General features: G+C 34.5%; 1 protein-coding gene across 4 annotated transcripts in view; it reads left to right on the top strand.

Annotated features, from left to right (window-relative positions):
- Window positions 1-24,787, top strand: part of INTS6 (integrator complex subunit 6) — a 127,099-nt gene that overhangs the window by 43,916 nt on the left and 58,396 nt on the right. For all 4 annotated transcript variants that reach the window (XR_006789702.3, XM_045869385.3, XM_064586139.1 and 1 more), the window contains 3 exons: window positions 15,080-15,263; window positions 20,969-21,094; window positions 22,961-23,115. Coding sequence is in view for 3 of the 4 variants with exons in the window: in XM_045869385.3 (XP_045725341.1) it covers window positions 15,080-15,263; window positions 20,969-21,094; window positions 22,961-23,115 (465 nt within the window). In the remaining variant the exon portion in view is untranslated. The remainder of the gene's footprint in view (window positions 1-15,079; window positions 15,264-20,968; window positions 21,095-22,960; window positions 23,116-24,787) is intronic.

The following is a 24,787-nucleotide window of genomic DNA, read 5'->3' as shown; positions in this document are numbered from 1 at the left end:
TCCTGTAATAGCTTTTTCTAGATTTTGGGAATTTTTTGCATACAGAATCATGTTTGTAAATATAGAATGTTTTACTTCTATGTTTTCAGTATCTGTCTGCTTTTTATTTCCTTTTCTTGCCTTAGTGTTGAGAATGGACATCTTTGCCTTGTTCCTAATCTTGGGGGATGGGGTAGGAAGTGAAAACTTTCACCATGTAAGTGTGATGTTAACTGTAGGTTTTTTGTATACTCTTTTTATCGGATTGTGGAAATTTTCTTTTGTTCCCAGTTTGTTGAGGTGTTTTTTTTTTTAATCGTGAATGGGCATTGAAATGCCAGATGTTTTTAATGCATATGTTCAGATCATCATATGACTTTTCTTTTTTAATCTTGTTAATATAGTGAAATACATTGATTAATTTTTGATGTAAGATTTTTTTACATTGTTACATTGTCATATGTACACATATACATATGTATACACATATACACATATGTATATATACATACACATAAACAATGTATATTATATTGTTTATGTGTATGTATATATATTTGTGTGTGTATCCTTGTTATATAGTCTGTAAATAAGGAAGCTGATACACAAAAGTTGTGATGTAAGTAAGCAAGCAGTAGGAACCCAGGAAGCAGTAATCTGAACTATTTGTTACAAAGTCAAGCAGAAAAACAGATGTCAGTAAGGTGACTGAATATGGCACAGTGTAAACATTAAATCGGAATCCAGATAAGTAACAGGATGTAGCAAAATGGGAGAACATGGGTTTAAACCTTGGTTTTTCCCAAACCATCAATAATTTGGACAAATGTATCAATCTCTTTGTGTCAAGGTTTCTTTACCCTCCTCCTACTCCCAAATGATTATTCTGTTTATTTGATTCTAAGAAACATTATCTACCCATTCTCTACCCTCTTCAGCTTTTCTGAAGTCAGGAGAAATGTGTTAGTTCTCAGCAGGGAGGTAACCTGTGATGGACTTGTATCTGGTAATGTCTGTCAGTGCAGATTTTAGACATAGGTGTGGGCCATTTAGCTATCACTCTGGCCGAACTGTTTACTTTGCTAGCACCTCATGTCAGGTGAAATTTTTATATTCTGTTTTAAAGAGTTAAAATGTTTTAGTTAAATGTGAACATTTGGCTAATAATTATATTTACAGAAGAGCTAGTAATAAAGGCAAGAATTCCTTCCCATTCTCATTTTCTTTTCACAAAGGCTTTTAATTACTTGGCATTTTTAATTGTGTTTACTCACATATGTCCAATTTTTAAAAACTTATTGTAGAATTTTCAAATATATACAAAAGTAGGGAAAATAATAAACCTCAAGAACCCTTATCCAGCTTCAGTTGTTACACAGATTTTATTGGTCTTGTTTTTATCTGTTCTGCCCCTACTGCCATTTTTAGGGGGAATATATTATCCTACAGAGAGAGAGAGACCTCACATGTGTGAGCAGGGGAAGGAGCAGATGGGGGGAGGGGGAAGGGAGGGAGAGGGAGGGGAAAAGAAATCTCAAGTAGACTCCTCATGGAGTGCAGAGTTGCACATGGCGCTTGATCTTACAACCCTGAGTTCATGACCTGAGCCGAAACCAAGAATTGGACGCTTAACTGACTGAGCCACCCAGGTGCCCCAGGAATATTTTAAAGCAAATTACAAACACTATATCATTTCACTCACAAATACTTCTGTATGCATCTTTGACATCTAAGGACATCTATATGTATCTGTTTACATCAGCAATGTTCTATAGCCTAATGAAACTTGAATGTATTTTAACATTTTGTTAAATTTAAATTTAATTTTTTTTTAAAGTAAACTCTACGCCCAGTGTGGGGCTTGAACTCACAACCCTGACACTGGGTCAGCCAGGTGCCGCTAAATTTAATTTTTAAAAATAGTTAATTTTGGGGGCGCCTGGGTGGCTCAGTTGTTAAGCGTCTACCTTCGGATCAGGTCACGATCCCAGGGTCCTGGGATCGAGCCCCGCATGGGGCTCCCTGCTCTGTGGGAAGCCTGCTTCTCCCTCTCCCTCTGCTTCTTCCCTCTGCTTGTGCTCTCTTTCCCTCTCTCTCAAATAAATAAAATTGTTTAAAAAAAATAAAAATAGTTAATTTTTAAATAATTAAATTAAATTAATTTTATTTATAATTTATCTCTTTAGCTTCACAGAAATTTTAAGGGGTCCAATAAATAATAGTCTGATACCTAATCTGTATTCCAGTTTCCCTAATTGTCTCACAAATGTCGACAGTTATTTAAACCAGAATCCAAACATGGTTCATACATTACATCTGATTGCTACATATTTTTAACTAGAAGTTTCTTAGTTCTTGCTTGAAATTTTTTTTTTTTAAAGATTTTGTTTCTTTTATTTGACAGAGAGGGACAGAACGAGAGAGGGAACACAAGCAGGGGGAGTGGGAGAGGGAGAAGCAGGCTTTCTGCCGAGCAGGGAACCCGATGTGGGGCTCGATCCCAGGACCCTGGGATCATGACCTGAGCCGAAGGCAGACGCTTAATGACTGAGCCACCCAGGCGCCCCTCTTGCTTGAAAATTTTTAAAGAATTTATTGCTGTATAGTGAATTAACAATGAAATTTTAAAAATATGATATATACAATAGATTACCTACTGTATAAAGGCAGTGTGAATAAAGGCAGTTGAAATTACCAAATTTCTGAGAAGTAAAACTTGCCCTGATTACGAAGAATTGTTACTGAGGAATCAAAACACCTGGCCAAAGTCAGCCTTTCAAAGCAAAGCATTATGTCATCTAGTAATTTATAACTGAAATAAAAAGAATACAAAAATATTCTGAGGTTAATCAAATGGAAATGCAAGTGAAACACTGCTAGTCTTTAATATACCTTGAAATTATACTTTTCAAACTGAAGGTGCTAGTGAGGTCAAGTTCATAAGCACAAGCTATAAAATATGACTCTGATGTTCTTCTTACAAAAGGAATTCAGAAGAACCTCTAGACCCAGTGTGGAGAAGACTTAAAAGTCTGTGATACTCAAACTCAAACTCTCTGATATGGAAGAAAAAAGGGATATGAAGCTACATGGATAATTGTGTGCTGTTGGAAAAATTTTTATATACATTTAATGTTAAATTTTGGGGAATCAAAGAAATATGTTAAATTGATAATATGCTTTAGAGTCATAAGTTATAAGTAATAGGTGTATTGGAAGATTAAATGAGATGATTCAAGCAGGATGTTTAATTGAAACCCTAGTTCAGAGTTCAGCAAATGATGAATTGTCAACTTGTTAACTTACTGTGTGACTTGAGGCAATATTTGGTATGAACAAGAAGTCTTTAAGCTTTGTCTTTCTCTGCTTCTTGGAATTATCAAGAAAAGCTTATTGTTATTTTTAAGGGTACAGTCTGTTTTCAGAAGATAGGGACATATATAACATGCTGTGGGAAATTTTTTGATAAGTTTTCATACTTGAAGTGTTAAGTGTTCTCAGTTACCTAGAAAATAATAGCTCTCAAAATGATTCAGAAAGCTCTTACTATTTTATTTTATTTTATTTTTATTTTTTTATTTATTTGTCAGAGAGCACAAGCAGGGGAAGCTGCAGGCAGAAGAAGCAAGCTCCCTGCTGAGCAAGGAGCCCAATGCGGGACTTGATCCCAGGACCCTGAGATCATGACCTGAGCCAAAGGCAGATGCTTAACTGATTGAGCCACCCAGGCGTCCCACCATTTTTTATTTTTAAAGTTTCTTTATCAACATGCTTTAAATTAAACATCTGATCTAATACTTTACAATTTATTATAGTTTTAATGTTGGATTCTTTATACTTTGAGATATTATTAACAATTTATAATTTGGGATATTAACAATTGTGAGTAGTTATACGTTATTGTACATCTTTTGAGAAAAATACTCTTTTCTGGTTGTGTGTGTGTATTTGAAACTTAGTTTTTACAAAAAATTATGCGTCATATATTAAGTACTTTGTTACCATTTTGAGCATGTTATATCATCACTTTAATAGTAGAGGTAGAGAAAGTGTCAGGGCCTAGGACATAGCATATTCTATATTTTTTTGTCTATAATTGTTTTTGGTATCAGTCCCTTGCTTTTTGCTTTCATTAACCTGTTTCTTCCTCTCATTTCTGTTCCTTTTGCCATCAGTCACCCTGGTGCTTTTCTTAAACTATTAGTTCCTTAAGTTGTCTTGGTGTTTTTCAGCCTGTCATACCATGGCAGTAATGATTCTAAAGCACACCACTTGAGCGTGTTATTCTATTGTTAAAAATGTTTCATTGCTTTCCATCGTTCACTAGATTCCTTAGCGCCCTTTACAACTTAGCCAGTCACCTTATTTATCCATACATCATTTATTCATTTAGCCATATTTATTGAGTTTCTTCTGTGAACCAGACACTGTGCTAGGCTCTAAGAATCAAATGGTGAGTAAAAACAAACAGGAGCTCTGCCGCCATTAGTCTAGTTGAGAAGACAAATGTTAATAAAAATATCATATAGATAAAAATAAATTGCAATTATCATATATCCTACAGAAGGAGGAATATCTGCTATAAGAGCTTACAATAAGGGCACACTAGATCTAGTCAAGGAGGTCAGGGAAAGCTAAGATCTGAAGAAATGAGTAAAATTTACTACACAAAAAGTGGGAAAGATGATCATATCAGGCAGAGGGACTGTGCAAAGACTCTATTCCCAAAGGGAGTATTTTTTTTTTTTTAAGATTTATTTATTTATTTGACAGAAAGTACAAAAGCAGGGAGAGGGGCAGAAGGAGAGGGAGAAGCGTGCTCCCCGCTGGGGCTCGATCCCAGGACCCCGAGATCATGACCTGGGCAAAAAGCAGACATTTAACTGACTGAGCCACCCAGGTGCCCCCCAAAGGGAGTATGTTTTGAGAACAAGACTAGAAAAAAGCTAATGTGACTTAGTGCATAAAAGAAAAGGGATCATTGTATAAAATGGAAAAGAAGGTTGGCTTGACCACGTAAAGGTCTTGAAGCAATGCCAAGTAATGTTGTTATTAATATAAAAGCAATAGGAGGTCATCCAAGGGTTTTATTTGGAGATATTGGGTGGACGAGGGGAAGACAAATGGATGTGGGAAGACCAGTTAGGCATTGTTGCTTTAGTTCTGCCAATAGCTTGGCCAAGGAGCTTGGTGATGGTAGAAGAGATAGAAGTAGTCATTTTAAGAGATATTTGTAAGGTTAAATCAACCAAATTTGCTGACATACATTATATTACATTTGGGAGTGTGATAAGGAAGAGGGTGAATGACTTCTTGCAATACTGGAGAGATTATGGTACCATTCACTGAGCTAGGAAATGTTGAAAGAGTATCATTTTAGGTGGAGGAAAATGATGACTTCAGTTTTGAATGTTGAGTTTAAGGTACCTTTGAGCCATTCAAGGGAAATGTCAAGTAGGCAGAAGAATATTTGGTGCTCAGAAGAAAGATCTAGGCTGGACGTATAAAAATGTTTCATATTATCTGAGTATAGATAGTAAATGAAGCTGTGGGCAGTGGTTGAGGGTTTAAAATATAGATTGGCCAAGGCTTAAAACTAAGCCTTGAGGATCTGTTGCAGTTAATGGTATTGAAGGTTGAGTCTGGGTTGTGAGTGAGGGTAGAAGACTGAACAGCCAGAGAAGAGGAGGAAAACCATGAGAATATTCCAGTGTGAAAGCCAAAGGAGGAGTGTCTTTCTAAAGAATGGTAAATACTTTTGAATGCTGCTGGGAAGCTAACTGTGAAAAATCTCCAATAGATTTAATGGCACCATTATCTATTTCTGTGTAACACATCATCATAAATCTTAGAGGCTTGAAACCATTTTATTGTTTCTCAAGATTCTGTGGGTTGACTTCATTCAGCTGGGTGCTTAACTGGGGCTGGAACATTGAAGATGGCCTTTTTTATAAGTCTGGGGCTTTGGTGCTCACTGTTGCCTGGGCACTTTGGTGCTTGTCCCTGTGGCTTCTATCTCCATATGATGTCTCATCAGTCAGTGGTCGAGTTCAAGTTTCTTCATGAGGCGGCTGGCTCCCAAGGGGGTGATAGTGAAGCTGTGAGGCCTATTAAGACTTAGGCCTGGAACACTTCTCTTACTTGTCATTTACCACAGTGACCAAAAAAAGATCATGGGTGACTTCATGTGGGAATTGTTTTAATGGACTGAAAAGACTAGGGAATGACTAGTAGATGAAGAAAAAATTCATTATCATTCTTTTATATTTTCTCTAAACTTGACCCAAAATAGGCTACTAATTTCCTGAACACTTCTGGTTTTTTCTCTCATAATCTCTCTTTTCCTGAATGTTGTTCTTCTATCTCCCCCATATTAAAACCTTGCCCATTCTTTTTTTTTTTTAAGATTTATTTATTTGAGAGAGAGAGAGAAGGGAGTGCACAAGCAGGGAGGGGGCAGACGGAAAAGGAGAGGGGAGGCAGACTCCCCGCTGAGCAGAGTCCAAAATGGGGCTCAGTTTCTCTCATGACCCTGAGATCATGTCTCTCTCAGTGTCTCTCATGACCCTGAGCCAAAACGAAGAGTCTGATGCTTATAACCGACTGAGCCACCCAGGCGCCCCTAAAACCTTACCCATTCTTAAAGCCTTTCTTAAAATCTTCAGTTTTTCTCCTTTGTACTTTACTCTCCAGCAGCTTTGAATTTTAATTTAGTTTTTCATCCTAGTATTTGTTTTTTTATTTCTTGCCTCCTGTATTTTTGATTATGATCTTCACTCTGCACATGCCACCCCCCAATCTGCAAAAGGTTCTAGATTCTTAGTAAACTTTTCATTTTCCTAACTTACTCAGATGCTGCTTTTTGGTGCACCTTCCCTGGTTCATCCCCCAGATAATCACTTATTCCTTCTCTAGTCATACATACTGTTACTTTGTACATATCATAAGATATTACAGTTATTTATTTACACGTTCTTGAAGATAGGACATTACAGTGTCTTATGTGTTGCCTTTCATTAAGTGGTTTCTGAGTTATAGCTTGATTTGTGATTTCCATTCTTATTTTTTTAAAAAGGCCTCACCTGATAACAATTAAAAATTAGAGACTAATAATGACCTAAGTACTTCTTTGATACTGTGCCAAGTTCATTGGTACTAGGCCAGTGTATTAACTATAAAGAAAAGTGATGGTTAGGTGTATGAGATAAAAAATTTTGCAAGAAATAATATATGGTTATGTTCTTTGTATCTCTAAATAAAGCAAGAATTTGGGGATTATATTCTATGTAGGCCTCAGTGGAAGTATGTCCATATGTAAATTCTCGTTCTGACTATTGTACACTGAGCTAGGCCAAGTACTTGTTATGCCTTCAGCATATGGAATGGTTGTTTCGCCACCCCCTAACCTGGGTGTCAGGTTTGCAGCTCATGTCTTTGTGTCCTCTATGTAGGTGCATACCAGGGTCATAGAGATTAAGTACATACATTGTAAGAGAGTAATCCTCCCAGCTCTTGAAGGTAAGACTACCTGGTTTTGTGACCCACCCACAAACATTACCATAGAATCCATGTTTGTGTGTTTGCATCCACATCTGTATGTGTGTTTGCAGGGAGCGCAGGTCTTATTGGCAGGACTGAGAGGTGCTCTGACTGCAGCTCTTACTCTGCTGCTCTTACTCTTGTACTTTTCTTCGGCTGTGGGAATGGGAAGGACCTCATTTATTTCATTTGACAAATACTATGGTCGGGGGTGGGGCACAGAAAAGAATAAGATCCTTCTTCCTGCCCTCTCTCAAACTGGTGGGATAGGTAAATAGGTGCCAGGTGTAAATAGGTCATGAAAACAGAAGGTGGGAAGTATGATTATTAAAGGACTTACTATTTGAATTACTTCTGTAATAGAACCGGTTGGCAGAACATCCAAGTGCAAGGGAAACCTCGTAAGTGTTGGTACAGATCAGTCAGTCTTGACTGTCATGGTTGGCTCTGGTGTGGCCATCATTTAGGAAGGAGCCAGTTAGGTTGTGTACCAGGAGAAATCTGCTTAGTTCCTGAATTAAAGATGTTTTAAAGATAAATTCCTTTTTTCTTTCTTTCTTTTTTTTTTTTTTTTTTTTTACTATTTGCTGACTTTTATTGTTTGCATTCTGCAGGTCTAAAAAATAAGTAGTAATGTGTAAGAATTTTAGTCATCTAAGGTTTTATAATAGTTTCTCTTAAAGTGAGCTACCTAGAACATCTCAAATATTATTTGGCTTGGTATAGTCCTTATTAAATCTTGACAGAATGCCATGCTTTAGTAGGTGCTTAGTGAATAACAGAATAATTAAAATTTAAGTTGAGCCTTAGTCCACTCTTAGCACAGTTGAAACTAATTAGGATTTGAACCATAATCAAAAACAAAGCAGTTGAATGAAGGAGAAATTGCACTTTTATAATATAAAGTTTGAGCAAGCCTAATGATAGACTATCACATACCTAATTTGCCATTTACTTTTTATACGTATGGAGAAATAAATTTTATTCTTTTTTAATAAGAAGTTCAGGAAAGACTCAAAGGTGAAAAGGCAGTAAGATAGATCTCCAAAAGAAAGAAGGAAAAATAGGACAGTTTTCCTGAATTTAAGTTGGAGTTATATTTCCTTTTCTGTCAACTACCAAGATAATTACAAAGAATGTCTGGAATGGTGATATCAATGAAATGAATCATTTAAAATAATTTGGAGGGGCACCTGGTGGCTCAGTTGAGCGTCCGACTCTTGGTTTCAGCTTAGGTCATGAATCTTGGGGTGGGGGGATCAAGCCCCGAGTTAGACTCTGGCTCAGTGTGGAGTCTGGCGGAGATTATCTCCCTCACCCTGTCCCTCTGCTCCTCCCCCTGTTCACACTCTTCTCTCTAAAATAAATAAAATCTTAAAAAACAATACAATAAAATTAAATAATATAGAAAACTTCAATTGTATACAAGTAAAAAGAAAACTTTGTTAGTATAAACAATAATTTTCTTTGCTTATTAATAAGTCCATTAGACTGAAATTTTGCCAAGTATCGTCTTATGAAGACCCTAATAAAGACCAATAATGTCATGATTATGGGAAAATTATTGTATTATTGAATTATTTAGCCAGTTCTTAAAATTTGCAGTCATTACATGGTCTAAACTTGATTATATAGCAGGGATTATTTGAGTATATATTCTCCAAACCTATATCTTCTGACATGGAATCTTATATTAACAACTTATCTCTAAAATGGGGATAATAATAGTACCTATCCTGTTGGTTTATTAAATATATGAAAAGCTCATAGAATTGTGCTTGGCACATAGTAAGTGCTCAATATCCTAGCTATTATTCTTGCTTATTTTTATTATTGTTATTACTCATGTACTTGGGAATTAGGAGAGAACAGCAGGAGGGAGAAAATATATTACTACCTCTTTACATTGGATAAAGAAGTAACTAGGGGGAAAGCATAGGATGTTTTATAAAACAATCTAAATTATTTGTAAAATATACTAATTACTGGCTTAAAAATCACTAGATTTTTAAAGGGATGATTTAAAATTTTTTATAAAAGTCATTATTTTCATAATTAAAGTTTTCTTTTTTCCATTTAATAAATTAGTTTTTTTATATGGTTATCTCAATACTTGATTTTTAAAGATGTAGATGATGGTTTCAGTAGTGATTAGGCAGTATAATGAAGTGGTTAAGAGCACAGAATCAAGGGCCAGACCAGCTGGGTTTGAATTCTGTCTCCTTACTATTTACTGTGTACTTTTCAGAAAGTTATTGGAATTCTTTGTGCCTCTGTTTTTATCATTTGTAAATAGGAGTGTATGGTGCTTGTCTCATTTGTTTATTTTTTTGTGGGTTAAATGAATTAATATATAATATATAATATAATGAATTAATATACGTATATATATTATATATATGTGAACTATATATATGGTTTAGAACAATGCCGTATAGTAGTAACTACTATGTAAGTGTTGTTAATGACTAATTTTTTTAGCATCATCAGTTTAGATACTTAACTTTTGAATACTCTTGTACTAAAGTTTCTTGCAATTAAGTTTTATAAAACTATTTTCCTGCCAAGTGTTCAGAAATAAGCCAGTAAATATCTTCATAGCCAGTATTGTTGTTTTCTGGTTAGCTTATCCTCCAACACACCTCTAAAAAAAATTCCTTTAGGAACATGATCCCTTTCCTTTGAGCTCTTTGAGTGGTGGGACCACATTTTATTATGCATCTTTAAATACCCAGGACCAAAACATGCCTAATATTTGGTAGGTGAATAAAAAATGATGACTGAAAGGAGCATGCATAATTTTCAGGGAGTATTCTGCCCTCTTGCAGTATATTTTAATAGCTGATCAAGGAGAACTCTTTGTTGGAGTCCTTAAAAATGTGTGACCTTTGGGGTTTGTGATTATAATCTAATCTACTTTATAAAGTTGAGGCATGTATGAAGTTTTCTTGTCTTTGATTTTGTATAAAACATAATAGTTAACTACTTGAATGAACACTTTATTTGCTTTTGACAGTTATCTTCATATTAACATATTCAGATATTCTGGATAAGAATAAATGATACAAAATTTCTACATATTTGCCAAATTTTGTTCTTTTTTGTTGTAGATTTTTAAAAATTTAGTAAATGAAATGGAACACTGCAGATCATTAAGCTGTAGTTTCCTTTGTTCCCCTACTCAATGTTAACTTTCTTCCCTCTTCCCCACCCCACCCCATCCTGAATTCGGTCTATAGCTTTTTAGTTCATTTTTCTCACTTTTACTACATGTACATGTTATACATATATAAAACTAGATTAAGTAAATGTTTAACAGTGCATACAGATGCTTTTTTCTATGTATGTCATTTTGCATCTCGGCTTTCTTTTCATCTGATACTGTTTTGATTCACAAATAGACTCACACTTGTAGTGTCCCCCAATATAAGAAAAAAGGTGATATTCTAGAACAGTGGAGAAAGAATGTTTTTTTCAATAGTATGTCAATTGGGTATCCCTTTGAGAAAAAAATCTACCTCCATTTCTAGCTCATAGAACAGACTCAATGTCAGGTTTAAATATAAGTGGTAAAATACTAAAACTTTTAGAAGAAATTTTCATGATCTTTGAGGACACAAAAAGTACTAACCATGGAATAAAAAATGTATTAAGATAAATTCACTTTATCAAAAGATACCACTAAAATAGTAAAAGAGGTCACAAAGTGGGAAAAGACATTTGCAGTACATATATCTAACAAGGGACTCTTCCAGAATATATTACTAATTTTTCAAATCAATAAAAAAAGGTAACTCAATTTTTTAAAAAGTAGGCAGATGACTTAACAGGCACTTCACACAAGAGCACTTTTGCTCCTCAGTGTATACCAACAGAAATGTGTATTTAGGTTTTTCATAAAGACATGCCATAATTTCCTAGTTGTACTAGTCATACTAGAAAGAAACCAGAAACAACCCAAATGCTTATCAACAAAAAAATAAACTGCAGTACATATTCTATCTCTGTTCCTTTGTCCATCTCTGTCTCTCCCTCTCTTGCTGTTTTTTACACTCACATGCTATATGGCAATAGAAATGAATGATCTACACTTAAATATGCCAACAGTATGAATCTCAACCCTGTAATATTGAATGGAAGAAGCCATAAGCCAAAGAGAACATATTCTATAATTCCATTTATGTAAAGTTCAAAATCAGGAAAAACTGATCAGTTGGAGAGGGATAATGACTGGAGGGGCATAAATTAGTTAAGTTTCTGTTTCTTGATAAAAATGCTAATTACACAAGGACATTCATCTTGTGAAAATTCATCAAGCTGTACATTTATGATTTATGTTCTTTTATGTATGCATGCATGAATTGTATGTTATATTCAAAAAATACTGTTTTGAAATCTATCCATGTTGGATCTTAGAAGTTGAGTTTATTCATTTCAACTCTGATTTATAAAAAGACCACAGTTTATTTATTGATTCCCTTATTGGACTTCTAGGTTGTTTCCTGTTTTCCTGTTTCAAATAATGCTGTAGACAGTATTCTTTTACATGGTTTCTTGTAAACATATATGAGAGTTTCTTTAAGATGTATAACTAGAGATGGCATTACTGGGTCCTAGTGTATGCTAATCTTCAGCTTATCAGATATTATCAAATTGTTTTCTAAAATGATTTTATGTAAGAATGATGGAAAGTTTCCATTGCTATATACACACACACATGTCACCACTTTTGTCAACCCTTAAAATTTTGCTAGTGTGATGGGTGCAAAATGATCTATCCCTAATATTTTAATTTGTATTGTCTGGCCATATGGATTTCCTTAGCTATTTTTTCTTCCATTTTTCTCTTTCGGGAATTACCTATTTGTATTTTTGCACATTTTTCCTATGGTTAATTTTATATTTATTTCTTGATTTATGTGCAGTTTGTCTTGATTCTCAAAGTCCATATATTCAGAAAAACTTCCATTTGTGACTTTAACATGCTGCTAGAATTTCAGTTGTAGACTTTAGATTTGGAGTAATTGAACCTTCTTAAGAATATTTTTCCTTCAGGCTCTTTATCTTTTTCCTGTTCCTGTTTGCCTACCATTGCTCCTTCCAATATTACTAGCACATTTCAGCTATAGGGGATTTTTTTTCCTCTTCTGTTGATGAGAGGGGGTAGTAGTGATATGGGGAGGGGGAAATGATAAATAGAAAAATAAATAAAAATTTGACAAGTTTATAAAAATGATATGACTATGTATAAAATTTGCTTCTGACCATTCTTGGTTGTTTTGTTTATTTTACTTGAAATACTTTCCAGATCTGGCATTCCACAAAGGCCAGCTATTTTGTTGTATATTGTCTCCCTTGTAGATGCTTATCATTATCTGATTTTGTGTGTGTGTGTGTGTGTGTCTGTGTCTGTGTCTGTCTGTAAGTGGAAAAGAGAGAGAGAGAAATTATTATCTGATTAGTTGTGTGTGTATGTGTATACAGTTTGGGGTCGGTCTTTGTCCTATCCACTGCTTATATATGAGGTCTATGCAGTGCTGTTATCCAGTGGGTTCTTGAGACAGTTCCATGTATTGATTATATCCCAAAGTAACTATTTTAACAGTTCAAAACCCTCTTCCTCCAGTGCTTACTTATGCTTTGATTTTTTTTGTGATCTTAGAACATGACCAAACACTTGGTAGTTGTGCTTTCCCAGGTACAGAGGTGGTGGGGCTGGAGTAAAGGAGATGATGGAGACAGTGTTTTCCTCTTTATCTTCTGGCAGGGTGTGGTAATATTAGCAAAGGGCTTGGAGTTCCTGAACTGTTTTCCAAGTGTCACGGAGCCTTTGAGGTTAGAGAACCTTCCTCACAGAACATCCTGGCCCAGATTTCTTCAACATTCCATCCTTACTGCCTGTCCTGACTTCTGCCTTAAGCAGGATCAGTGCCAGAGGAAAAGCTCGTGACCCCGGCCATGGTCACAAAACCTTGGCTGATTTTGATCTTGCAGCATATTCTCTTGGTATGAATCTCTCAGAGAGGTGCCAGTTTAGCAGAGCTTCACTAGGAGTTCTCTTCCAAGAGTAGAATCTGATTTTTTTTTAAATGGTTTAATGTAACTCATAAAGAAACTTGAGTCTTAAGTCAGTGTGGAATGACTAATCCCTAATTTATCAAGTGCAGAAATCTTTGAGGTGAGAAATAGAAAGGTCATAAGCAATACAATTATGTTTGCTGTATGACCAAAGCAGTATAAACTTTGGCAATTAATTTGGAAGTGATGATTTTAAAGTATTTTCTGTACCTTAGAGAAAACTCTAAATAAATCCCCGAATATGGTAATCCTGGGCTTTATTCTTATTTTTAAGAATTGTACAAGTGATGAAGATTTTTGTTTTCCTGGGCACCATGTCATTATCACACTTAAAATATTAATAATTCCAGTAACATATATTCCATATTTTCTCAATTTTCTCAAAAAATCTTTGCTTTTGATTTCTTTGTCTCTTATTCTGTAATGTTCCGCCAACAGTCTCCACTCCCCACTCTTTGCTTTTTCATGCCATTGATTTATTGGAGAAGCCAGGTCATCCGCCCTATAGGATGTCCCACTTGCTGGATTTGACTTACTGCTTCTTGTGGTGGTATTTAACTTGATCCTGTGTCCCCTGTGTCTAGGCAGCTAGAACAAAAGGCTTGATGAGCTTCAGTTCAACCTTTCCTTCCCTTTCCCCTTTTCTTGCCTTTCAGTGCTATACACCTGTTGTTGCATCACTTCTTCATACACATTCTTTCTGGTTGTCCCCATTTAGTTATGGTAAGATTCGTGTGTGGATTCTCTTGGTCCTCTGTTACTTGCTTGGTGCAGAGGTGCCCGTTAGAATCATTTCAGTGTCTTCTAAGATTCTTAAGAATCCAAGATTCTAATTTAGCAGGTCTGATAGGTTTGGGGAATAACATCTATTAAAAAACACATGGAAAAATAAAAAGCCCTCTACCTTTACTCAGATGTGGTAAGAATCATTATCTTTAATATATTTAATATATAATTAGAGTGACAAAATTTACTTTTATGCAGATGCTTTGGGAATATATGTTTTGTCAAAAAATGAAGCCTAATTAAAATTATTAACTGGAGATGTTTGAGGCTGCTGTGATGTAACAGAAAAAGTACTGACTTGGACCCAGGAGGCCAAATCACTTTTTCTCTCTGAGACACTTTTTTAATGTAGAAAATAGGAATAATAAGATATTTATTATAGGCTTGTTTTAATGATTAAATGAAATGATTTATTTGGAAGCAGTCCAGTACCTGGTGCTTAGTTGAATGGAAACCTAAAAAGCATTACAATAATAGATGTTTTTCAATCGAGGTCTTTAGAGTAAAAGCTTAAGAAAATTGAAGTAACAACCTCTCAGGTGCTTATTTTAGCCGTATCTTCATAAGCGTTTGTTTTTGAGCTTGTTTTTTGAGTGATAGGAGACTGATGATATATAGTTTTAATATATGTGTAATTAATGTGGCCTTTTGGGAAAAACAACATGTGGAATCTTATTTTTTCCCCCCTTATTTTCAGCTCCATTTACCTCTTAATTCTCCTTTGCCTGGAAGTGAATTGACCAAGGAACCTTTTCGTTGGGATCAGAGACTCTTTGCACTAGTGTTGCGGTTGCCTGGCACCATGTCAGTAGAATCAGAACAGTTGACAGGTGTGCCTTTAGATGACTCTGCGATCACACCAATGTGTGAAGTGACAGGCGGTAAGTTTCTTTGCTGGCAGTAATTCAGTGACTTAAGGCAGAGTTTATCCGAATGTTCTAAAATGTACATTTCAAACACTTCATGTTTGTTTTTGTTCAACAAGTTAATGTTAGGGATTAGTAGACATATATGGTTTTAAAACTACATCGATGAACATCTATGATCTGATTTGAGTGGATTTAATACTATTGGATCTGAAATGAGTAGTATTTCTTTCTACCCATATAGAAAGTGCTGGTATTTGAAATTGTTAAACTTCTGCCTTATCTATAAAGATTACCAATGGTTCATGTATGCAGTAAAATTATTTTCTCTGAAAAATGAACAGAATTTTGAAAATCATCCCATTAACCGTGTAATGATTAATTCCTTGGTTAAGCACAATTTTCCCTAGAGGCAAAGAGGAAGCTAGAATAGTAGGTTAGAGGAACAGGTAGTGAGGTCTTATCCAGCTAGTTCAGGTAGTCACTATGTTAAGTGAACAATAAGGATACTCTTGAAAGAGAATATATAAATAGACTCAGAACTTCTGTAATGTAGAATTGGGCAGCAGATGGTTAAATTCATACGGATATGTATTGAGTGTCTACTCTGTACCAAGCACTGTTCCATGCTTTAAGACTGCAGTAGTGAACATGACAGGCAATGGTATTCTTGCTTTCATGGACCATTTTAGTTTTTACCTAAGGAATTTACTTTAGTACTCACCTAAGACTCTACTAAAATGTCCAAATCTGGCATACCACTATTTCACTTGTATCAGGGGCACATGGCCTTAGTGTCTAGACACAGTCTCTATTGAGACTCCATGATAGCCAGCTGTGTAACTGAAAGGAAAATCTAAGGTTTAATTAAATTTCAGGTGCCTTTCTTCTAAAATTCTCAGAAAGGGTACCCTACACAGGTATGTGAAGTAACTAAGTTAGGAAGTTATTTTTCACATTATTAAATGTTCCTATTTATAGAAGTACTTTCTGGTGAACTCTTGTAATTCCTTCACAGTTTAATTTATTAAAAAAAGGTATATATATACATTTTTAAGGGGAAAAGCTATCTATCTAAATTTGAAAATTCACTGTTAACAATTCCTTGTGCATGGATGATATTTTTCAATGACAGTCCTCATTGTTTCTGTGGGTAGATTGACATTTGTATTCAGAAAATTTTAGTTTTCAGCCTTGGACTGGCCCACTTGCTTAAATTCTGATTTTTTTTTTTTTTTTTTTTAGCTCTAGGGTTTTTAATTAACAGATTGAAGGCCTTGAAGTTGTAATTTATTTACGCTCTTGCCTTGGAAATTTTTTATTATACATTACTTAGTTTGAACTCAGAATTTTATTATACATTACTTTGAACTCAGAATTGATAAAGTTATGGGACTATATGTACTATAACTTTTGTCTTCTAGGATCAAGAATATTCAGAGTGTGAAATGAAGTGAGTGGTATAATCAGAGAGAGTTGCAGTGAACCTGAGACATCATGTAGTGGTTAATATCCTTGCCTTTAGGCAGTAATGTACTAAAGCTATTTTGTTTATTCTTGGAAAGGAACATCTCCAGAGGAGAAGATTCTGAAGTCACCCTTGGTAATATCTTTCAATGACCCAGAAACTTTGGTCAAGAAATTAGGAAGCTCCCTCAGTACACATCCTGAATCTCTCCTGATGTAGTGGCTTATTTGCCTCTTTTCTTGCTCTTGCTATAGGAATAATGAGAAGCTATTCAAATGCCACTCACCTTTTCATAGATCTGAATAATATGTGTTCTTTTTTATTATTTTAAAAGAGTGTTTACTAAAGAAAGTTTTGAGGATAAAACACTAGAAAAATAGAACAGAAAAGCTAATATCCATTGGTATTGCACTATCCAAATATGTAATCACTACTAACAATTCATGTGCATTTTTTAACTTAATGATAAGAGTAGTGTGTGTACATTTATTTTTCCCATTATAGAACAATTCATGTTCACTAAGGAAAAGTTGGAAAAAAATGTGCCTGTGTTGCCAAAATCATTAATATGTTTTCTATATATACTCTAAAAAAGTTGTATAATTGTAATTGTAAGCATTTTTCTTTCATCATCAGGTAATTAATGAGTATCCACTCTATGTAACTGTTTTTGATGCTGGGAATGTAGCAGGAACAATAAACAAAGGTTACTTTTTGGACTTTGTGACAGATAAAATCATAAAATGAATAAATAATAGTATTTTAGAGAGTGCTACTTACTGTGAAGAAGTAGGGTAAGGGTGTAGAGAGTAACCTGAGGCAGAGAATGAATGTTCTTGGAAGGTCTTTCAGGAGGTGACTTTTTTTTTTTAAACCATAAACCTAAAAGATATGCTTATACTAGTTTGATTCAATTTAATATATTCCTTATCTTTGGAGATTATTGTATTTGTTTAAATAAATAAAACATTTATTCTTTTATAAATTACACATCTCTAATCTTGAAGTTAAAGCCACTTGTTTTACTAGGGATTAATCATACTTAGTTGTGTCTTAAAAATATTAATCCCTCTAAAATTGTTGTTACATCGTGTTTACTGAGTCTTTATTGTGGTGGAACTGACCTAAAGCATATTACTTGCAGGTGTATAGCATAATGATTTGACATTTGTATATACTGTGAAGTGATCACCACAGTAAGTCTACTTAACATACAAGCAGAGATCTGAATAATGGAGTAAACCATATAAAGATCTACGCAAAGAAAATAATAAGGGAAGGAACACACTATATTTTTGTGAGTGACAGGAATGCTGATATGGCTGGAGCTTACATAAGGGAGGAGTAGAGGGTAATAGGTGGGTTTAGAGTGGTAGGCAAAGGTCAAATACTGAATAGCCTTTTAGGCTATAGTAAATATTTTTTATTTCCCAAGTGTGATGAGAAGCCATTGGAGGGCTTTTTATAGGAGGTGACATCTGATTTCTTTTTCTGAAAGATCACTTCAGGTGCTAGATGAGAATATACTGTAAAGTAGCAAGAATAGAGGCCAAAAGGCTAGTAAGCGATGATAGCACTTTGATTTTAAGTGTTGGATTTGGGGGTGGTGAGAGGTGGTCTGATCAAGGGAGAACTGAGGATGAGGGCAGTGAGAGCAGAATGAATCAAGGATGATTTTTAGATGACTCATTTGGCCTGAATAACTGAAGGTGAATAGCTGTGACATGGACTGAGATGGGGACACTGGGGAGAAGCACGTTTGGAGGAGGTGCAGGGATAGCAAAGCAAAAAATGCCTAATGGATATGATGGTGGAAGTCTTGAAGATAGAAAGCATTTTATAAGAATTGTAAGACATCTAGAGTAAATAAATTTAACTTTCTTAGCCTCTATAAGGATTGTTGCCCAACTTATTAGAAATGTTCTTTTTGCCTCTTCGCCGTTTTACTAAAATGTTGGTGTAGTAGACTTCTGTGGGAATTTTTTTTTTTCCACTTCTGCCTTTAGACTCACTATATTTAGTTTGATTTTTTTGTGGACTCTACATAACAGTAGTGAGCCAGCTTCTTGACTTGAAGGTGTGTGCTTGTAAGCAGTGATCGTAGAGACTGTGCTTCAATACAAAGAGTCGGACATTATAAGGAATGAGTTTTGATCTAGAGGATAAAAGAAATATTACATAGGATATAGGCTCACTTTGTAAAAACGGCAAAATTTGCTATTTCCTCTTTAATTTTCAAAAGAATTAATTTTTATTATGTGCCAAGTGGCTCAAGTTTATTTTTTCTTTAATTTTCATAAAGCATCTTTGTAATTCTTTTTTATACTAAGATTATAACTCCTGTGCTCATATTTTCTTAATCAATTAATTGATGATGACACAGGTTAGAGGAGCAGAGAGAATTGCTACAATTTTACACTTTTAAATTTTTGTTTTTTAATGACTTCTTAGGAATATGCTTAAATTTCAAGAAATAAGATAATTCAACCTTTATATAATCTTCTAAACTTTGTGTATTGAGATGATCAATCTTTATATGTATTGCTTCATGTATATGTTTTGACTCAGAAAAAAATATTTTAATTTACCAATTCTTTCAAGTAAGTGGGATTCCATATAGGCATTCTGTTTTAAATTAACATCAGATTAACATTCTGATTTCAAATTAACATCATGATTTCCAGGGCACAAAGTATACCCAGATTAAAGTTTCTAATACCCAGTAAAGGTTTGAGTCTTGGGTGTACTACTGTATTAACTTGGATAGATTAACCTATCCATGCTTTAGGTTTCTCATTTATAACATGGAGAAAGTAACCCATACTTGTTGCTAGGATTGAATAAATTAAATAAACTAATATGATAAGGTAATTAGAATACTGCCAGGCACGTACACACTTAGTAATTGGTAGGTATTTTTATGATTATGACTACTATTATTGTATACAGGTAAGTTTTTTGTTATTTGATACTTGTTTTTCTAAGTATAGCTGACGCTGACGATTTGAATCACAACACTGCCTAATGTTTTCTTTTCTAAGTAGCCTTTAACAAATCACATGTCAGGTATAAACTGATAGGAGTAATTTGATATATCAAATATAATGATATAGCTGTGTTTGGAAATAACTGGTGGAATTGGAAAAAAAGTGTAGGACTTTTCCATATTGAGCTTATTGCAAATAACATTGTAAGATGTTTGAGCAGACTGTTTTAATTGTGAAGGTTCTCAGCATTGGTTTGGACCAGTGCCTATGATAAAAATATGATACAAGTTACATATGTAATTATAAATATCATAGTAATCACATTAAAAAGGTGAAATTAACTTCAATATCTTTTGTTTAAGTCAATAAGTACAAAATATTTCAACATGAAAATGATACTTAAAAATTATTGAAATAGTTTACATTTTTTTGTATTAACGTTAGAAAATCAGTTATATATTTTATAGTTACACATCTCAGTTTGGATTAGCCATATTTCAAGTTCTCAATAGCCGTATGTGGCCAGTGATTACAGTATGGGACAGTGCAGGTCTAGATACATTTATGGAAAATCCCTGTTAAAGAGATCTTTTCACTAGTATGTTTTTTTAACCACTAGCATTTTAATGCTCTGTACTAAAAATCCTATAGGTTAAAATATACAAAAGGAAGATTCATTTAAGATAGGTTAATTCCCAGGTATGCAAGCCAAAGGAAATTCAGGAAAGGCACATGCTACCATCTATGTTAAAGTGCAAATATGTCAAATATGCAGTAATTTCCAGTAGGCCAACTAATTGAGTATCTGCCATGTGCTTTAGCATTACTCTTAGTGATAATACTTTTGTTATGTAGGAGTAAGATTTTGAAGGTTAGTTATTAGATGTTATGTATGTGTATTAAAGATAAACTATATTGGGTAATAGTTGGAGATAATTTTATGTATATATTTTAAGTTATATTTTGCATAATATACATATATAATATACATATATAAATATATATGTAATGTGAGTTTTTTTCATTGTTCAGACCAAATTTCTGTTTTCTGTATATCTACATTTAGAAGAAAAAATGTACATACTGTCATAAAATGGAATTGTTGGTTGATTGAAAATAACTATTTTTGTTTATTTTTCCATAAGATAATGAAATAAGGCCAAATTTTGCCATTGAACTTTTGTTAATAGTGTCAGAAACCCAGCTATGGTTTGTCTTGCTAAAGGTAGAAATTTCTGCAACTAACTTTATTCTTTTTGTCTCAGGCCGCTCATACTCTGTATGTTCTCCAAGAATGCTTAATCAGTGTCTGGAGTCCTTGGTGCAGAAAGTGCAAAGTGGGGTGGTAATAAACTTTGAAAAAGCAGGACCAGATCCTTCACCTGTAGAAGGTATTATTGTACTTTTCTTATAGACATTCTAAACTTTAACATTGAACTAGAACTGAAAAATTACTATGATTTGGCTTTAAGATTGACAAGGCCAAATTATTAAGATGACAAAATGGCTATTGATAAAGAGGGAAGATTAAACAGGAAAGTGGAGATAAACTGATAGTGGTTCACTAGCATCACTTTTTTATATTGATTGTCATAGCCTGAAATTTTATAGGAGCCAAAGACCTTATTAGGCATTTACAGATCAGCAGCCTCATATTTCCTTTTTAATAAGGCCATTTTGCCTCTCTCCAGCATATATGCCTATCATGTGTCCCTTAATTCACAAGAGTGTTCAATCCTAGGTGTTTAATCCCTTAGCTACATTTTTTCTAAGTATCAAACTGGTCAGAAACAAATAAATGGTTTGTGTGGTTACAAAAATGAGGAACCAGCCTTTGCCATTAAGTTGGATTCTGTTAATTCATAGTTAAGTCCCACCTGACTTTATTTTATTTTATTTTATTATTTTTTAAAGATTTTATTTATTTATTTGACAGAGAGGGACACAGTGAGAGAGGGAATACAAGCAGGGGGAGTGGGAGAGGGAGAAGCAGGCTTCCCGCCGAGCAGGGACCCCGATGCAGGACTCGATCCCAGGACCCTGGGATCATGACCTGAGCCGAAGGCAGATGCTTAACGACTGAGCCACCCAGGCGCCCCTACCTGACTTTATTTTAATATTCTGTGATCCTGAACTATTTATATTAGCTAGAGAGTATAAGGGGTTGCCCTAGAACCACTGGACAGCTTACATTTGAGATCCTCTGCATAGTATGACATAGCTTATAACAATAATTACAAAGTCATTAATGACAGTTGGCTGAGGTGATCCACTAGAGTGGGTAATTGAGAAAAGAGAAAGGTCATAAGGATAAAAAAAACTGGGTACTCTCAGAGGGGGATAATAGGGAAGGAGCAGAAAATGATAAAGTTACATAAATTGTGTCACTGTGTCTGTTTTAAAAAAATAAACTTTTTCTTTAATTGAATCTTAGACACGGAATGTATATTTATTCTTAAATTATTTTAATATTTGGCTTAGAGTTAGGTACCAAGTAAATGTTTACTGAACTGTTGAAGACAGTTGCTATTTTGCTAGAATTATTTTAGATTGAAGGTAGATGCCTCGAATCTGGATTTGCATATTAAAATTATTTTAGTTAATTAGGATTTAGTTAAAAATGATTTTAAAGGGGCGCCTGGGTGGCTCAGTCGGTTAAGCGTCTGCCTTCGGCTCAGGTCATGATCCCAGGGTCCTGGGATTGAGCCCCGCATTGGGCTCCCTGCTCCGCGGGAAGCCTGCTTCTCCCTCTCCCACTCCCCCTACTTGTGTTCCCTCTCTCGCTGTGTCTCTCTGTCAAATAAATAAATAAAATCTTTAAAAAAAAAAAAAAAGATTTTAAAGAAATCTTCATTTAGCAATACTTACCTAGTATTTACTAAGCCAAGTATGATGATGAAGAGATTGGGTGTTTGCCCTTATCATTTGATAGGGAAAACACATCATTCCTTAAATAAGTATCTACCATAAAGTAGGTTTTACCTTTTCTGAATGGGCAAGCAAAGGATACTGTGGGACTTCCTTTCAACTGTTGAATTCATAGTTGGAATTTACAGACTTTACTAGTTCGTGAATTTTAATCTAAATGTTAAGTAGTCATGATAGTAGAACCATTCAAAAGAAACCGGAAAATTCAGAATTGAACAAGTATTTGGACATTTTTATTAGATTAAGTAACAGTGGATATAATTTAACTTTTTATGTTTTTTTTTCCTTAATGATACTTAACTTTCTTTGTCTTAATTTCTTTGCTACAGATGGGCAGCCAGATATATCAAGACCTTTTGGATCACAGCCTTGGCATAGCTGTCACAAACTCATATATGTCAGACCAAATCCTAAAACTGGGGTTCCTATAGGTCATTGGCCTGTTCCAGAATCTTTTTGGCCAGATCAGAATTCTCCAACACTAGTAAGTACCAAAATGACTGTGACCTTGTAATAGTAACCATTTAACTGCTTTTCATAGTAGTTTTAAGTACTGCTATCAAAGGTGTGTGGCTAATTTACAGGAATTAGACAGATGTTCAAAGAGCTATATGGTAAGTTATTATGTGATTTAGTATTGTTCATTATGAAGTAATAGAAAAAAGGTGTCAGTTTCCTTTAGAATCTAATACTGTGCTTATGTTTTTATTATTGGCATCTGGGTACAGAATCATAATGTAACAGGAGTTTCTCTTTGGTCTCTAAATATTAATGTAACATAAGGATTTGTCTCTAGGATGCAATTTAGAATTTAAACGAAAGTTTAGAAAATAATTCCAATTGTTTGTAATCTTTTAGGACGTAGTCTTAGAAATTCATGTTGACTTTCATGGTTTTATGTTATGTCCAGTGTTTTCATTCTGGAAGTTTTAAGTAGAAATGACTTTCTGGTCTTGTTTATATGAATTATTTTTAGAAATAGTGAGGTTGGGGCACCTGTGTGGCTCAGTCGTTAAGCGTCTGCCTTCGGCTCAGGTCATGATTCCAGGGTGCTGAGATTGAGCCCCGCCATCAGGCTCCCTGCTATAAACATAAGGGTACGTGTATCCCTTAGAATTAGTGTTTTTGTGTTCTTTGGGTAAATACCCATGCAATTACTGGATGGTAGAGGAGTTCTATTTTTAACTTTCTGAGGAACCTCCATACTGTTTTCCACAGTGGCTGTTCCAGTTTGCATTCCCACCTGCAGTGCACGAGTTGAAACCTTTAAACTTTAAACCTATATCGACTTTTCAGGGCAATATTTACTTTTGTTCTATACAAAGTCTATAAAGCAATATTTCCTCTATTTAGGGATTTAGTGAAGTAGTACATGAAATTAAGACCTTATAAGAAGTATCTTTTTTATTCCTTTTCTTTTTTTCTGATTGAATCATCATAGTTTTAAAATCTGGCCTTTGTAGAGAAGTGCTTAATTTCTTTAGTCATTTTACTTTCTCTTCTGAGAAAGTAGAGACTTTCATAGAATAGATATCATACTTGTATGAAATATTGTCTTGTTGGTTATTCATTCTGTTGTATTTAACACCTATAGTAGTATGTATAGTACTTGTTGAGTCCTAATAGAAAGAAATCCAAAACCAGTGTCACAAGCATTATCTGTTAATATTGCTCTACTGGTCTGTTGCAAATTGTTAGATTTTGAAGTGTGGGTAGGATTTCAGTTGTGGGAGAAAACAGTATGAGAAAAAAGTATGGAAGTAAGAAAGAACAAGGTGTATTTAGAGGAATGAGAAACAGCTGAGTATAGGTGGATCATAATATGTGTGTGGGACAATTGCTCATGACTTTAAATGCAAGGTTAAGGAATTTGATCTTTTCTCACTGTGATGGGGTTCACAGAATAAGTGAAGATGTTTTTAACAGAGTGCTGCTTTAGGAAATTTAATCTAGTGTTTTTCATCTGCAGTAAAATTAGGAGATGAGTTGGATGGTAAGCAGGTTATCTAGAAGGCTATTGCTAGGATTCATTTAAGAGATTTTAAGAGAATGAATTAAGATGATGGAAGAGAGAATCATAAAGGAAGAAACAATATTGGAAAACTGGCAAAATTAACTAAAGGATATTAGAGGGGAAATGAATTTTTAATAATAAT

The sequence above is a fragment of the Mirounga angustirostris genome, unplaced genomic scaffold, assembly GCF_029215605.1.
Source record: "Mirounga angustirostris isolate CCGP_5_RB_7025 unplaced genomic scaffold, mMirAng1.0.hap1 SCAF_3, whole genome shotgun sequence".
Taxonomy (NCBI): Eukaryota; Metazoa; Chordata; class Mammalia; order Carnivora; family Phocidae; genus Mirounga; species Mirounga angustirostris.
Note: the sequence above shows the minus strand (reverse complement) of the source record. Positions and strands in the feature narration are given on the sequence as shown.